This window comes from Nycticebus coucang, chromosome 11, assembly GCF_027406575.1.
Source record: "Nycticebus coucang isolate mNycCou1 chromosome 11, mNycCou1.pri, whole genome shotgun sequence".
NCBI classification, from domain to species: domain Eukaryota; kingdom Metazoa; phylum Chordata; class Mammalia; order Primates; family Lorisidae; genus Nycticebus; species Nycticebus coucang.
Genome location: NC_069790.1, coordinates 4,633,627 through 4,650,038, shown reverse-complemented (window position 1 = coordinate 4,650,038; position 16,412 = coordinate 4,633,627). Strand labels below are relative to the sequence as shown.

The 16,412-nt window shown below is 48.5% G+C and overlaps 1 protein-coding gene across 10 annotated transcripts in view; it reads right to left on the bottom strand.

Annotated features, from left to right (window-relative positions):
- The window catches only part of COBL (cordon-bleu WH2 repeat protein), a 288,304-nt gene that overhangs the window by 13,648 nt on the left and 258,244 nt on the right, over nucleotides 1-16,412 (bottom strand). For all 10 annotated transcript variants that reach the window (XM_053609595.1, XM_053609596.1, XM_053609587.1 and 7 more), the window contains 3 exons: nucleotides 4,927-5,021; nucleotides 1,837-3,683; nucleotides 927-1,046 (listed from right to left, as the gene is read on the bottom strand). In XM_053609595.1, the coding sequence (XP_053465570.1) occupies nucleotides 927-1,046; nucleotides 1,837-3,683; nucleotides 4,927-5,021 (2,062 nt within the window). The remainder of the gene's footprint in view (nucleotides 1-926; nucleotides 1,047-1,836; nucleotides 3,684-4,926; nucleotides 5,022-16,412) is intronic.

The window sequence follows — 16,412 nt, the reverse complement described above, 5'->3', positions numbered from 1 at the left end:
CCCTTACACCGTGTCAGGGCTCAGAGAGAAGGTGCTGCCCATGAACTGGAAGCCATGGCCTCACGGGACGCCACTGGCTGGTGCCCTGAGCTTGGGCTCCCAGCCTCCAGAACTCTGAGAAATAAATTCATATTCTTTATATGCTACCCTGTCTACAGATTCTGTTATGGCACCCCAAAGACTAAGGCAGTGATGATGTCCCCAAAGGTCCTTTCTGAGAGGGCAGGGCACAGCTGGTCATCTTAGCCTTGGACGTGAAACAGTTCTTTTGCAACAAGCCAGGGAAGTTTGTCTGTTCCATGGCTGAGCTATTTGCCCTGTGCTTGGTCGGCAGTCAAACCACTGATCACAGGGACCGGAATTTGGCAGCCCCTTACTGAGAACTCTCTGATCTTGCAACTTTTCTGGCATGTGAGGATAGAAACCGAGGCTGGACATGCACACTCCACCAGCTGCTGAGGGCAGAACACATACTCAAGTTCTAGTGAGGAATGTTCAAGCCCTGTTCCTCAATCTCTGTGGCAGCTGCACTCTGCCTCTACTTCAGGCCACGCTGGCTCCCAAGGGTGTGTGGAAACCAGTACTATTAACACGGCAGCTTCATTCCAGCAAGTGTGTGGCTGGCTACATAGCTGGCTGTCTAGGCCTAGAAGCAACGCTGGGTGTTGAGTGAATTTGCTGAAATGCCCAGTTCCAGGTTCAGGAGGGAATCGCACCCTTCAGAACAGAGTGGGAGTGTGATAGGAGCACTCACTTATCCTTTGCAGTAGCTACAAGGCCAATGTCCCAGGCAGGCTGGGACAACAGATATGAAGATGCTCTTCCATACACCCAGAGTAACTGAACCTTGTACAGCACCCACCCAGGTCCCGGGGGAGAGGGGGCTGGGGCTGGGTGCACTGGTGCCTCTGACAGTCTCCTCTTACCTTCCTCAGGCTGCAGGCCCCGCTGTGCCCGCGGATGGCTGCCAGCAGCGCGGACCGCTCACTCTCTGACTCAGTGTAGGACGGCTTCTTCGGCCGGCCCTCCAAGGCGTGCTCTGCAGTCTGCAGTATTAATAGTGTGAAGACATTTCATGCAGAAGATGGAGAAATGCTAATGCTAAACAGCTCAAAAGGAAAGCAATTCACAGCAGTTAAGGCCCATGGGATCAATTTTACAGTCCCTGGCTGTCAAGAGGTGTGTACAAGGACCAAGGCTATTTGTGTGGGATCATCCCTATTAGTCCCCTTGGTTTTCCAGAGTCCCCTTGGTTTTTCAGAGCTGATATGTGAGCTTAAGTCTTGCAGACCTGGATGAGACTCTGGGCTCCCCATTAACTAGTGTGTGACATTAGACCCTTTACATTCCTATGATTCGGTTTCCCCATCTGCAAAAGACAGGAACTCTCTGCTCATCAGTGTTGGTGCAGCGTTTAAATGACACAACAGTGGCAATGTGTTAAGTGCGAGGAGTGTCGTGAAACGCTCTTGGGCCACTGAAGAATGATAGCACACTACTGCACAAATGCACGGGGAGGGAGAGGCCTTCCTGCACTCTTCACTTGCCCACTCCAGCATGCCGGGACCAGTGCCCGCACAGCCCCACACCCCAGCCTCTCCACTCCTCTGGCCCAGTGGACGGGCAATATTGGCCAACATCTTTCCCACAGGGGTGCCAGGCTGAATGCAGGCACTGACAGAGCGTCGAGTTGGGATGGAACCTGTGTCGACCGCTTGTTATCCTTGGCCCATCTGATCCTATTCTAAGAGTCTGGGCCCAGAGCACCTGAGTGGAGAGGCGTGCAAGGTCTGACCAGACCTCCCGGAAGGGTGCTCCACAGGCTGCCGTGCTCACCTTGCGGAGTCTGTCCTTCCCGCCTGCGGAGTGGATGGCTTCCATCAGCGAGGTGTGCAGGGAGGTGTCTTTTGGGACTGGCCTCTGGACAACAGGTCTGAATTTTTTCTTTGGCCCAAAAATGGATGACAAAGTACTGTCTGCTTCACGTTCATCTGCAGAGAACAAACTGGGCTTTTCCTCTTTTTCTAGAATAATGCGGCTGTTGGTGCCAGACTCTTCGGGAGAGCGAGGAGGCTTGCTGCTGCCAGGGGCCCACGCAGAGCCATTCACCAGCACTCTGCCTGGGGCCCGAGTGTCTGCTGAGTGTGCAGGGTGCGGATCTGTCCTGTCCAGGGGACATTTAGGGTCACACACTGAGCCCGTCTCCTGGTTCTCTGTGCTTTGCTTTCCACTGAAACCACAGCTTTGTCCCACAGAAACATGACACCTCTGGGAAGATGTGAATGGTGGGAAATTAGAGCTTTTGTGGATGCCAGCAGGACAGTCCTGAGCAGACAACTTTCCACATGGGCCACTGGCCTCCCCTCTAGGATGGGCTCCCACTGCCGGCACCTCCCCAGGGCTGTTGGGAAGGGTGGCGCAGGGCTGCTGTGCACCACCATTGCGTCCTTGTGTCTCTGAACGCAGGCTGGAGGCCATACTGCCCTTCCCGCCGAGAGGCTGTCCAGTGGGCATGGGCATCCTGCCTACATAACCCTTCTGGTCGTGATCGCACCCCACCATGTTGGGGTGGGCCTTCAGGGGTCCTATCCTCTTGGCAATAGCAGAGGCCACATACTGGCTGGACGTCCTTCTGTGAGGCTTGAGAAACGAGACTTCTGTGGCGTGGGCTGCCGGCACTTTCGAATGAGAGGCGACTGCCGTAGGTGGCCAACTGCTCCCCTCCTCCCGGTGACTTCCACTCTCTTGGTGGGCAGACAGGTGCGGGGTTGATGCCGGTGTGGGGTCTGCATGGGGCTCACTCTCCACCTGCTGAATCCTGGAAGGTGCAGGGGTGGTGGGGGGCCCATGGGCCAAGGGCTTCTCCATAGAGCTGCGCCTCCAGAACTCCTTGACTGTCTCAATGGGTTGAGTTTCTGCTTCAAGATGGGTTGACAGCAGGGTGATGGTCCTGCTGGCCGGGGTGCTCACCAGGTTCCCCAGCTCATCGATCTCAATGGCGCCTGTGGAAAGGGACACGCCTCTATCATAATGCCTCATCTCTGACTTTGGAGGAACAATTTTGTATGTCGTGAGGCCGTACTTAAGGCCATAACTACCAGCTGGGTTTTGGCCTCGCTGACACCAGGATGGGGTTGCCGAGACAGCACCTTTGTCCCTGTCGCCCTTTTCATTCGTGGACAGGGTGCTGGCCTTCTGCACAGCCTGCGCCTTCTCCCTGGAGGGACAGCCACGCCATGCATCTCGCCCCTTTGTGTCTGCAAGATCTTCTCTGTGAGCATCTGAAGCAAACGCAGTCACCTTGGGCCCCGTTTCCAGCGAGTTCCTGTCCATGCAGGTGTTGGATGAGCCCAAATGTGCTCCTCTTCCCACGTTGCGAGAGGGAGGGCAGTGGGCAGCTGCATCCTCTCTTGTCCCATGGTGCTGGTTGGGCCCAGCCTGAGGTGGTACCAGGTGGGCTCTCCTGCCCACAGCATCTTCTGTGTCAGAAGAACCAGCATTGTTGTTTTTATTGGAAAAAGACCCCAAATCCTCAGGATCGTCTGAAACCTCCCCGATGAATGTTACTGGGATGGTGTCTGCGTTGCTTTGGGGGCTCACGGCATCTTGTGTGCAGAGGCTGGACATGCCAGGCATGGAGCTGGTCAGGGAGCTGGTGTCCGTCTCATAACTCTCTTCCATTTCTGCAAAGAAGGACAAACACCAGTGACAGACTGGCAGCGTCTGCCGGGTTCTCCACCAGTTACTCACTCTAATTGCAGCCCTGACTTTGATCTCCCGGAGGGTACCCGGGACTAAGTTGTTTACATGCATTTTAGAATCTTCTCCTAATAACATTTTAGAATGTTATTTTAGTTTTAATCTACATAACATGCCTGGGGCCAGGATCTCAACTTTCATCACTCAACACAGGAACTCTTCAGAGCCACAGTGTTTCAAGGTAAGGGATCCAGTTACAAAATTTGGCCAACATTCTCCATTTAAGAAATAGATTTCTGGATCCAAGCCGCTAGAAAACTTCTCAACAAAGGAATGTGAAAGTGAATTTTGGGTTTTGACCTCCAGGACTCTCAGGCCCACCAGCAATGCAGCACCACCTCCTCCAGCTTTAACTCCCTGAGGAGGTGGATGACTAAGTCCTCAGTGCCTGGGAATTACCGCGGTGCTTCTGAGTGCTGACTGGGGATGAGGCTGTGTGGTCAGAGCCTGGGGGACACAGGCAGGCCCATCCAGATTCCTCAGCTCTGCCAGCCACATAGTCTGGGGACCGGAAACTGAACAGTGAGTCAGAAAAAACTACTGATCAGTTTTATAGTCTGTTTCTTCCTCCTTGACCTCCTTTTTGTTTTGTTTTATGGATGACAAATATCTAATTTCTAGTTTATTTTCAGTATGTGCCTCAGAGAACATAACTCCTTTGTCTGAGAGACCCTCTTGTTAACTGAAACGATTGCATCTGCCTGGGCCTTCTAGTATTATTCCCTCATTATATGTCGGCAGAATAACAGCACCACGAGACGATGCGTTACAAGGCGTGCACTGTGGGTGAAGGGGAGCACCTCTCATTGTGAGACAGGTCAGATGTTAGCGAGGAAGAGGTGCAAGTCTGAGTGAGGAAACCTGCTTACCCTGGGGCCATCTTTTGCTCCCCTATAACGTGTGCGCAGTGCTTTTTAATGTACAAAATTAGTATTATGCGGAGCACACGGTAAGCAGCTGTCTACACATTTCCACAGCTCTGCTGCAGCCAGAATGAGAAGACGGCAGGAACTGAGGTCACCCGAGAGCTCGGCCCTTGAGTCTGGGCTTTCTCTAAACCAAGTCGTGTTTCCTTCTGAAGACTTCGCACATAGTCACACACATGTAGATGCTGTGACCTCTACTGTCACACAGCATGACACTGAAGTAGCAGCTCGGGGCTCTTACCTTCCAAGTCTCCATCCAGCTCTGCAAGGGTTTCATGGAACTGTCCGGTGAACAGGTCTTCATCATCCTTTGAGGCAGAGGCAGCCTTTTCAGTTCTAGGGAAAACCAAAGAGGAAAGCAGAACACTCATTTCTCTGATTATCGATTTAATGTACATAGTTCCAGAAATATCTATGCATGAAATGGCATACATTAAAATTCCCGCAATCACATACTCACTGGACCGCTGCTGTCCTCAGAGCTACTGAGCACAGTGTGTGTGCACGGGCGTGGTGAGTGTGTGTAAGTGGTGTGCATGTGATACATGGTGTGTATGGGAACCCCAGGTGTTAGCAACACTCAAACCACACACAGCTCTCATTTGCTCTGAAGATCCAAGTTTGAATCCCACTGCACAGAGACAAGTTTATGAGAACACAGGACATGCCTGTGTCTGCAGTGCAGTACACCAGTTACCTGCACCTTCGCCTGGCAAGAAGGGGTGAGGCCACGCAGAGACTAAGCTCACCCACGCGCACATGCCCCACCTCACCCCGCGACGGCGCACAGCAAGCTGCTCCTGAGCACGCAGGGAGTTTGCATGCACTGCCCCTAGGGGCCCAGTAATGAGGGGCAGAGGATGCCCTTGGGGAGAGGCGTGCAGGGCTGTGTGGAGAGTGTTCTCAGAAGTCTTACCCACTTTATCAGCTCAGGCTCCACCTGTGCCCTCCCTAGCAGTGACCTGCCCTGCTAGGTTCAGAAAAGGAGAGATGTTTCACTCTTCTGCAGTGAATGGCTCTTACAGATTCTCCAGTATTTTCCTTTTCTATAGCTTTACTTTGACTTAATCCTTGCCTGGGGTTGGTGATAGAGGGGATAGTGCCTTGGGGGCCTGAACATGCCACCTGCAGAGCTGTGCTCCCTGGGATCTTTAACTGGGAACAAAAAGACAGCAGGGATGGTGACAACAAACATCATACCACAGAAATGCAATAACCTCACCCACTCTCAGCCCTGTGCACATCCCACTGCCTCCTATCAGACCCCACAGGAGGAAGCTCCCAGAAGCAGGGTCTGCTAGGAGACCGTCCGGCCAGGCTCTGGACAGGGCTCTTTTGCACAAGTGATCTCATTACAACTCTCATAGGCGACTTGTCTGGTGGTGTTGCTATTGTCCTTGTACAGAGAGAAAACTTCTCAGAGGAACTGGCAGAGCTGCCCAGGCCGCACTGGCATCTGCTTCCGAGCTCGGGAAGACCAGTCTCGACTGAGGCCAAGAGGCACACGTGGCCCCCACGGCACAGGGCGTCCAGGAGGACGCTGACCTGCCTGGTCAGGAGAGCCGGATCTTGCCTGATTTGTGTCACGGGAACAATGGGATCTGTGAGACAGCTGCTGCCAAAACAATTTGAAAGCTGTCTTTGCAAGGGGCTCTTGCCTCTATTTTCCTATTGTGCAGAAAACACAGAGACATGTCTATGGCAATTGTCTATCTTCAGTGAAAGCTGAAGGTTTGTTTTCAACTTTGTTTTCCACTGTTTGTTCAAATTGAGGACCAATCTCCATCATTGCTAATCAGGCCCAGATAATGATGCATGAAATAAGTTTTGTACAATCCTCACGTAGCAAAGTTTTTATTCTGATAAATGAGTCTTTCTTGCTTGGTGACTATGTCCATTTGGGAGCCAGGAAGTGGCTTGCAGATTAGTCTCAGCTAATGTCCTCTGACAACCCAGACAAAGGCCTCTGGCTGGAGATGTGTGTGCATGTGGACCGATTAATAAGGACCATGAGAGGTCCTCGGCTGTCTCTCTTCTGCTTTTGCCAAGGACTTTAATTATCTGAATGCACTTTACTAAAGTGTTTTTTTCTTTCATGAAATGTGATGGTTTAAATACACTTCAATTTATGTACTTAATAAAACGTATGGCAGAGAAAAAATGGAAAGTGTTATATAAAGTAACAATTTGAAATGGGAAACTCTCTTTAAATGCTTATAAGTTTAAGAGGCTTAAAAATCTCAGCCAAAGAAAATCATGTAAGTATTTTTACTTCAGAGTACGCAAGAGCACATCACTCTAGGAGACAATGAACACAGTATCAATAAAAATTAAAAAATATTATGTAAGATAAAAGTTCCACTGATGCTACCATTTTGTAAATGTTAAACTAGTAAAAAAAAAAATCCCACCAAGCTGATGAAGAGGAGATGAGTCCGTATCACCCACACTTGCTGCTCCTGGTTTTAACTGGAAGACAATGTGAAAACACACACCAAGAAGTAGATAAAAGTCACTTTATCTTTCTAAGAATTTTGGCCCATCAATCTGTCTTTTAATAATTTGCTTTTAGGAAGTAATTCAAAACAAGGAAAAATATAAACACAAGAGTGTTCATCGTGTTCACGTAAAGGACTCTACAAGTTTCGGTGTGAACGTCAAGGGGCATTAAAATCAGTGTCTGTGGTGTCACAAATGTTACACAGAAACATGAATCCATGTTTAAGCGGGCACGTTGGGTGAGGAAGTCAACGCACATGTACAGGATTATTCTGATGATATAAAAATAGCAAATCCTTATAGGCAGGGGTGAGACCGAAATCCAGACGGCAGGTGTATGACACACCTTTTGGGCGTGGGACACAAGCACAAGAGGGACTCTCTTTAACAAATTCAAATATTGTGACCTGGTTGTTTGTACCCTCATTGTAACTTAAAATTTAAAAAAGAGAGAGAGAGAGTTACTAAGACTACCGGCCTCCAAAATGTTTCTTTAGCAAAAAAAAAAAAAAAAAGAAATCCAGACAGTTAACCAGCCAGTGTGATTTTCCTGCAAAAGATAAACCAGGGTAAGAGTGTTTTATCCTTTTTCTTTAGAATGGTGCTTTAGTACAATCTAGCTTGAATGATAAAGCAATTTTTTTTTTTTTTTGAGACAGAATCTCACTATGTAGAGTGCCCTAGTGTCACAGCTCACAGCAACCTCAAATTCTAGGGCTTAAGCAATTCTCTTGCCTCAGCCTGCCGAGTAGCTGGGACTACAGGTGCCCACCACAATGCCCTATTTTTTTTTGTAGTTGTCCTTGTTTGGCAGGCCTGGCCTGGGTTCAAACCTGCCAGCCCCGGTGTATGTGGTCGGCACCTTAGCTGCTGAGCTACAGGCATCAAACCGATAAAGTGAATTTTTAATAATCAAAATTTAAAAGAATATTTTTGCCCTCTAGTTACTAGGAATTATTTTTTGCAAAGAAGTTTGCAGTTTTCTCACAGTGTGCACAGCATGTACTTAATTTTGCTGTCACATGCCTTGGTAGGTCCAGTGTGTGGCATCCCCCTGACAAACGTAAATGGAACAGTGTGGTAAGGTCTGACCCGTGCCAGCCTTTTGAAATCTTCCTCCTACTGGACGCAGGCCTCAGCTGCCCTGTGGTACCCAACAAGAGCCCAGTCCTGGGGGCCCAAGGCTGCATCTTAGCTGGTTTCCAACTGTCCTCTAGTCCAGGCCAGCTTTCTCAAGTCTGGGACCCATACTCTCCCACACTCGGGGTTACTCCCTCCTATCCCTGTCCTCTCCTGCCCTGCAGCCTCCGTTGCAGGCTTTGCAGGTATATCCCTTCTCCGCCCCTCCCCTGGCCTTGCTCCCTGGCACTCCAGGGTGGGGCTGGCTCCTCAGGGCCCTGCTTGCCCAGGAGGAGAGAGTGGACACAGTGCTAGGAGCCCCTGGCCTTGGATGTATTGAGGAGCAAGGGAGGGTGCCATCATAGCAGCCCAGGTCCTGGTGTGGTGTTTTTTGGGAAGCCGCCAAGCTCCAAATAATCTCTGAGGACGGCAAGAAGTGAAGCCTGTAAATGGCTCCTGCAGCTTGCTCTTCTCCTGATGCAACACAGGGCTGTGTTCTGAGTCCTGGATGTTTTCATGAATGGATTATCTAGCAAAAGCCAAAGCCAAGGGCAACATATCAATTTTACTTTCCAATGGAACTACCAGGGAAGAGGTTTAGAGATATTTGCTTTTCTTCCCTCCAAAAGGTATTGGATTATAGACATTCTTCTCTTTTTGCAAAACCACCAGACTTATGTACTTTGTCCCTGGGTTTGGAGGACACTTCCCTATGGGCTTAGCCCTAGGTATGTACCCAGAAGACTCAGCCGTCTGCAAGAAGCATGTGCTCTGTGGGTGTAAAGTGGCCTGCACAGATGTGCTTCCTCCAGGGCTTCAGCCCCATCCCCAACACACCCCACTTTTTAGACATGTTTCTTATTGATAACTGACAGTCTGTTTGGGCTTAAGACCAAGACAATAAAAAGCAAACAAACACAGGCAGACATTGCGATCTCAGGCTCGCATGTGCAGAGTGACTATCACCAGAGCTACCTTCTCACATGGAGCTGGTGATTCTGCAGAGAACATGGTAACATTCAGGCCACTGCCACATAAACTATCAGGGACAAACACAGCACTAGCAAGTTTCAGACCAGAGTAAGCCCAGACCTCCTAGAGTCCAGCACCCTGCGATGCTTGGGGTCAGGGGTGAGGAGTTCCCACCTGCCGGGCACGTGTGGGTGCTGGGCTTCCCCACGCCCCGCTTCTAGCAGAAGCAGGAAGTTTTTGTTAGCTATGAGAAAACAAGAGAAAGGGCTGACTCTGACTCCACTGAAATTTGTAAGACGAGTTCATTGCACATAAAGTCATTTTATCTTTTTCATGAAGCTAGGACAATTTAATGTTTACAATGGTAGAATCAACGAAAAAGGGGGAAGAAAAAGAAGAGGTTGATTTTAGGTAGAAATTCAATGCTAGTAACCACCTAATCAGCCTCTGCAATTTCGGAATGATTACTTGATAGACTAAAGCCAGAAGCCTGGGGAAGTGTGCAGTTGGTGACAGTCACATGTGCTATGGGTATGCTCGGCCCCCATTCAGTTTGTAAATGTGACTGTGTAAAGATTCAGAGTTCTGGAACAATGGTACCCAGTGTAATATGAGCCTCACATATAATTTAAAATCTCATAGTCACATTTTTTAAAAGTAAAAAAAAAATATAGGTAAAATTAGTATAAATCAAATAATTATATTTAACTTTAGTTATTTCTACATATAATTAATATAAAAATTATTTCTCTTGTACCAGACTCAGGACATATTTTACATTGATAACACATTTCAGTTTGGAGCAGCCCCTTGCCAAGGGCTCAGCAGTCAAACATGTTCTGACTGTGGCTCTCCAAGATCAGACATGTGATGACTGTGGTTCTCCAAGGTCAGACATGCACTGACTGTGGTTCTCCAAGGTCAGACACGTGATGACTATGGTTCTCCAAGGTCAGACATGTGCTGACTGTGGTTCTCCAAGGTCAGACATGTGCTGACTGTGGTTCTCCAAGGTCAGACGTGTGCTGACTGGCTCTCCAAGGTCAGACGTATGCTGACTGGCTCTCCAAGGTAAGACATGTGCTCACTGTGGCTCTCCAAGGTCAGACACACACTCACTGTGGCTCTCCAAGGTCAGACATGTGCTGACTCTGGTTGTCCAAGGTCAAATATGAGCTGGATGTGTGGATCTCCAAGGTCAAATGTGCTGGATGTTTGGCTCTCCAAGGTCTTCTGTGAGTCTTAAATGCTCTTGTGTAAAGGTAGTTACAAGGCATTAGGGTTCTAGGCGTCTAGTACACATAACGTGTTTCTCAATGCCCGTATAATCACAAAGTTCTTATGCAGTGGTATCTGAGGGGAGGGGGTGTGTTCGAGCACGCCCCATGGGGGGTGCTCCAGCTCTGTACAAAGTGGCACAGTGTCTGCACACAACGTGGGTGCATGTGCCCTGCAGTCATGTGCTGCACAAGGACAGTTGCGCCAACCAGGAACGAGGGCACAGCACTGGCCCCAGCAGAGCATGCAGCAGGCAACGTGAGTACATGCTGGTATTTGCACAAGAAAATCACCTCATGACTCACTTCTCTGAACGTTATTTCCATCATTAAGCCTGGCATGACTGTAATCTAAGTCATCTCTGGATTCCTTATGGTTCCTAATACAAGCTGAATGCCAAGTAAAGAGTTCTTACATTATATTCTTATTTGTATTATTTCCACTGTAGTATTGTTATTTTGTAAGTAATTTTTTCAAATATCTACATCCACGGTTGGCTGAATCTATAGATGTGGAACCTGCCTATGAGAGGGGCTGGCTGTACTTGGAAGTTTCAGGAACTTCGGGTGGCACTGAGAGTTTCCAAATGCTCCTGTGGCCACTGAGTTCCTGCTGTTTCCAGTTTCGGGGCTTCAGAGGCTGGCTTCCCTGGTAAGGGCTTCTTCCCAGCCTCTCTGCCATGGGCTCTCTGAGCCCCAGGCTACAGGTGACAAACAGCCTCTCATCAAGTACACCTCCAGCCACCCTTCCCACCACTGGCTGACAAGAGGGTGGGGGCAGCAGGCACCATAGGGAGGTCCCCCTGCACTGCAGACCTTTGCCCTTTACCAGTGGTGGCTCTGCATACAAGTTCAACTTGGCCCTATTGTCAAAATGGAAAATAAAAAAGCCTGAAACCCACACATGCAATCTCTCATTTCCTCCTTACAGCATTCCTGCAGAGCTGAAGTTCCCAAAAGCAACTTCAGAACTTAGAGTGTCATGGTATTTATACCCAAATAGATAAACGGCCTGATTATAGCAAGACTACTCTCGGTTTTGGGGCTTTAGAAATACTGCTAGGCCCACTGTCACTCCCGAAAGTAGGAGGGGGCCATCCTGCTCCCTCCCCCTGCCCCATTTATTCACCTATCATCTATTATTCCTTTTCAAACAAAGATGTAGTTTACAGAAGAATATTATCAGAACTAAATATGAATTATGAAGATTCCCAACAAATTAAATTTCTCCCTTTCCTCAGTTACTTGTTGTAATGAACAACATCAACAATAATAATAGTACCAGTTGCCTTTTTAAAGGCAGGGGATGTGCCAGAGACTATTCTACAGTGGAGGCACCATGTATCTCAAAGTCACTGACAAGAAAACTGAACTGGGAGGTGAGCGTGGGCTGTGGTAACCCCAGGTGATTTTCACATCCAGTTGGTCTCCACTGGGCGTGTCGGCCAGGGCCAAACACAAAAAGATGCCTCCGGGAAAAGCTCTGTGAATCGGTGCGGGCCCAGGGCAACCTGTCAAGGAGGAGCTGTGCCTGAGGCACACAGGACCGTGCAGAGGGCCACTCCTGGTGTCCCCAGATTGAGGGGCCATCACCATGGGCAATTTCTCTTGTTCCTGGTAAGCCCCTAGGCTGAATTTTTCCTTAAATAGTTTGTTCTCCAGCTATACTAAGTTTAGAGGAAGACTCTGGGAGTTTGGGTCTCCACTTACAACAAGGTCAGGTTTGAAGTGAAGGCACAGACATATTTTACAGTGAAAAATTATAATTGGACCCAATCAAATGACTCGCTAAACAACATATCCTTTTCAGATTGCAGCACATACAACACTAAGCATGCCCAGCTGCAATTTTAGAAGACATGTATTTCTTCGTGGGCCTCCTGGGCATTGGATGGAGCCCAGTACTGCTGTTAGGGGGGCAGCGGCGGCAGCAGTCGGGCTCAGCCTCACACACCTGCGTGAAACCAGAGCAGTGCCTGCTGCGTGGTAAGACAGCAGAGGACTGTGCGCTCTCCTTGGACAGGTGGCAGGCTCTTGAGGAAAAGGCACTGCCGCCAACTTGTCAGTGTAGGAACCCAGGTGATGCTAGCCAAAGAAGCCTAGATGACTTAGAACTTTAGGGTATGGAGAAAGGAGAAATAGCCAAGAACCCAGAACTTGGCTATGAAGACCTCACATACTTGGGTCTTTTCAGCTGATGGAGGGTCCTACCACAGTTCTCCAGCAGTGTTCACGGAGTACCCAGGTCACAGGGGCAGCAGGATGTGCTGGTCTGCAGCACGGAAGACGATGGCTGAACAACCCTTACTGCAGCGCTCAGTGGCTCCAAGCTGCAGGCATCTGACTGCAGGCACAGCTTCACCACCTGTCAGCATCCGCCCCCAGCCTAGTACCCTTTACTACTCCTGGCAAAGGGTAACTTCTGCTGTGCCTTAACCCCTGGGGTCTGGCACCTCACAGCCTGACCCTGGATTGTTGGGGTTCACCATGTAGGGTGAACACCGGCTCTGGAAACACGACTCGCCACCTCAGGATGAGCTGTAGCAACCAGAATTATTCAGTGTACAGCCAGTAGGCTGGACTCAGGGACTAGGCCCAGCGTCCCTACTTTATCAAGGGGCCACGGGGCCTGTTTGTCGGGGCACAGTGATAAGGGAGCTCTCCCTGCTGAGTGAGGACACTCTCTGGCCTTCGCTCATGCTGCCCATCCTCCCTGGGAGTGAGGGCTGTCTGAAGCCTGCTCTGGTCCCCTGCTTCTCTGGATCACTAATGTCTGATCCTGGGACACCGCTGCTCAGAGTCCTGATACAGTGTTCCTGTGTGGGTGGCCACAGTGCAGCCACGACCCTGAGGACAGACGTGGGTTCTGCTGAATGTCTGCGGTGGGCCTGCTCCATCCTGCCATAGCTCTCTGTCTGTCCAAAGCCCAGTCCTGCCTTCTCTAGCCCCCACTGCCCGCCTGCTGCCCGGGCTCTCAACGTGGTTTACTTCAGATGTGAGCACAAAGCTTGCCCCTGGAATGCACAATTTCCATCAAAAGAGGCAGTTTCTCTGTCCGCGGAACAGCCGCACATCTCTGTACAGGCTCTAAGTGTGCCGGGTTCAATACGTGACAATATTTCCCTAGGAGTGCCATCAGCAAGCTCACCAGAGAATGTCAAGAGACGTCTCACAGAAGATGCATGTAAAGCAGTTTCTATGCTGCAGAATTTGTAAGATCTTTTATTATCTCACTGGGCCTAAGAGGGAAGCTATGATACCCTCCTAAATTTATGTGCAAATAGATCTTTTTCTGGCAGTATAGTACAGTAATTACCAGGGTAGCTGCAACTATATCCCAAAATGAGAGAACAGGCAAGCAGGGTAATACTGTTTTCTCTGCAGGAGTGAGCAAGGCGGCTTCCCCTCAGGAGGTGCAGGTCTGGGGCAGGCCACTTTTAGCCTGCTCATGTGCTCACTTTCACCTCGAATGTTTTAACTGGTTGCCAACATTTAAAATTCACATGAAAATCTAATTTGTATTTCCTTCTTCTCTTCAAAAACTGCCCTACTGGGGTCTGTAATCCGTGAGCAGCAGGAGCTTCTGCCACCCCCGAGGCTGTCACCTGTGTCCTCCCTCGTTCTCACCTGGCTCCCGCCTGGCCCCTGAGCACCCACGTATGCAACCTCTCCTTTGCACCACAGGCACTGATTTTAAGTAAACCCAAAATTTGTTAACAATTACGTATTTGGAAATAAATATGTAATATACCTTGGTGAAATTTGAGTGTGCCTAATTTGTCAGTTAATTCTTGTTAAACAAAAACCAAAAAGGCCCAAAACTATATTCATTCCATGAAAAAGAAAAAAAAATAACTGTAGTCACTGATACAGGGTCTTTTCCTCTGCCAGAAGTTCTGGTGCTTTTTACCTCTTCTGCATTCCTTTCTGTCTAATAAATTCTATCTTACCACTCGTCTGTGGTCTGTGGGTTTAATCTTCGAATCCTCAAGACCAAGGACCTACTGAAGAAAGAAATTCCGGTAACATCACTAAATGACAGGGTAGAGTTGATCCCAACTCTTTGGCAAATAACTTAGAAGACAGGCAGGGCTGAGGGGCTCAGAGATCATCTTCACCCTTGATGCACTGTCCCCATCCTCTAAGCCGACAGCAGCAGTTCCCACAGTCGATACTACTTAGCTCTGCAATGTGCCCAGCGTCCTGCCGCGCCAGGCATTTTGTAGACACATGACAACTCCCTACCTTACCACTCTCCAATTCAGTGGCACCCCAGAGAGGAGGACAGAAAAACATGCCCTGTTCCCTGTTTGGATAAAGCGTCAGGTTCCAAAGACTCAATGATTATCCTGGCTGTGGCCACAGTCAACATTAACTCCCATATTTGGATAGAAATCACCGATACTGCACATCGAGGGTCAGCCCAGCGGAGTAAACTCTGAGTCTCATGGGCCGTGTCCCAAAGGGTGCGGCACTAAATGTGTCTGATTAGTTTCAGATGCTGAGCTCAAACATATACAACCCCGCTGCAAACTAGCAGAGCAGACCTGGAGATTTCAGTAGAAAGCAATTTTTCTTTATGTTAAATGATAACAGGGAAATGCCTTAATATTTCTCTGCTCTCACAGATGCAAACAACATAGCCCAACCCCAGTTATACGTATAATGCGTGGAGTGGAGGTAGAAAGAAACCACTTGCTGTCTTCTATTTAATAATTTCCTTTCTGCTGAAATATCAACTTGGCCTTGGTGTTGTCCTTAGAATTGCAGAGCTACACTTTAAAATTAGGGAGTGCATATAATAAAGTGGGAACGTGTTTATGTAAACTGTTAGATACAAAGAAAACTAAATAAAATATTAGTGACAATACCATTGCATTAACCAGATAAAGGGCTAGGGATTCATACAGATAGAGTCAGAACAAAACATGAAAAATTTAAAAGCATTCATTTCAGTAACGGACCTATGAACTATTTCTTTTGTTACTTTACCTTATTTCGATTATACTTTATACAATGTTATTTGATTAGTTTTTAAAGTTATCTAAAAGGTACAAATAGGACCAGGCATGGTGGCTCATGCTTGTAACCTTAGCACTATGGGAGGCTGAGGCAAGTGGACTGCTTGAACTCAGGAGTTTTGAGATCAGCCTGAACAAGGGCAAGATCCCTGTCTCCAAAAAAATAGCTGGGTGTCATGGTGAGCACCTGTAGTCCCAGCTACTTGGGAAGCTGAGGCAGGAGGATCACTTCAGCCCAAGTATTTGAGGTTGCTCTGAGCTGTGATGCCACAGCACTCTACCCAGGGGATAGAGTGAGACTCAGTCTCAAGAAAATAAAAGGTACAAATAATTAACAGGTTAATGTGAATTAACATGTCTTTCTATGTAAAAGTATAAAAGGAATCACAACAGTGTGGGGGTTAGACACATAAACCAGTGTTGTGGAAAAAGTGTTGAAACAGACAAATGCACACACAGAAACCTGATATACAACCAAGGTGGAAGAAGCCATCAGTGGGAAAAAATAGGTTCTTTCTTCACACAACATTTGAAAATAAACCCCAAGTAAGGGAGAGTGCAAACGTGAGAAAATAACACTAAAAGTTTTACAGGAAATTCAGGCTATCTTTAATCCTTTAGGGTGGGGGAAGAATTTCTCTCTCTCTCTCTCTTTTTTTTTTTTTTGAGAACAACCTCAAACTCTTGGGTTTAAGCGATTCTCTCGCCTCAGGCTCCCAAGTAGCTGAGACTACAGGCACCTACCACAATGCCTGAATATTTTTTGTTCTTGTTGTCATTGTTATTTAGCAAGCCCAGGCCAAGTTCGAACCCACCAGCTCCAGTGCATGTGGCCAGAG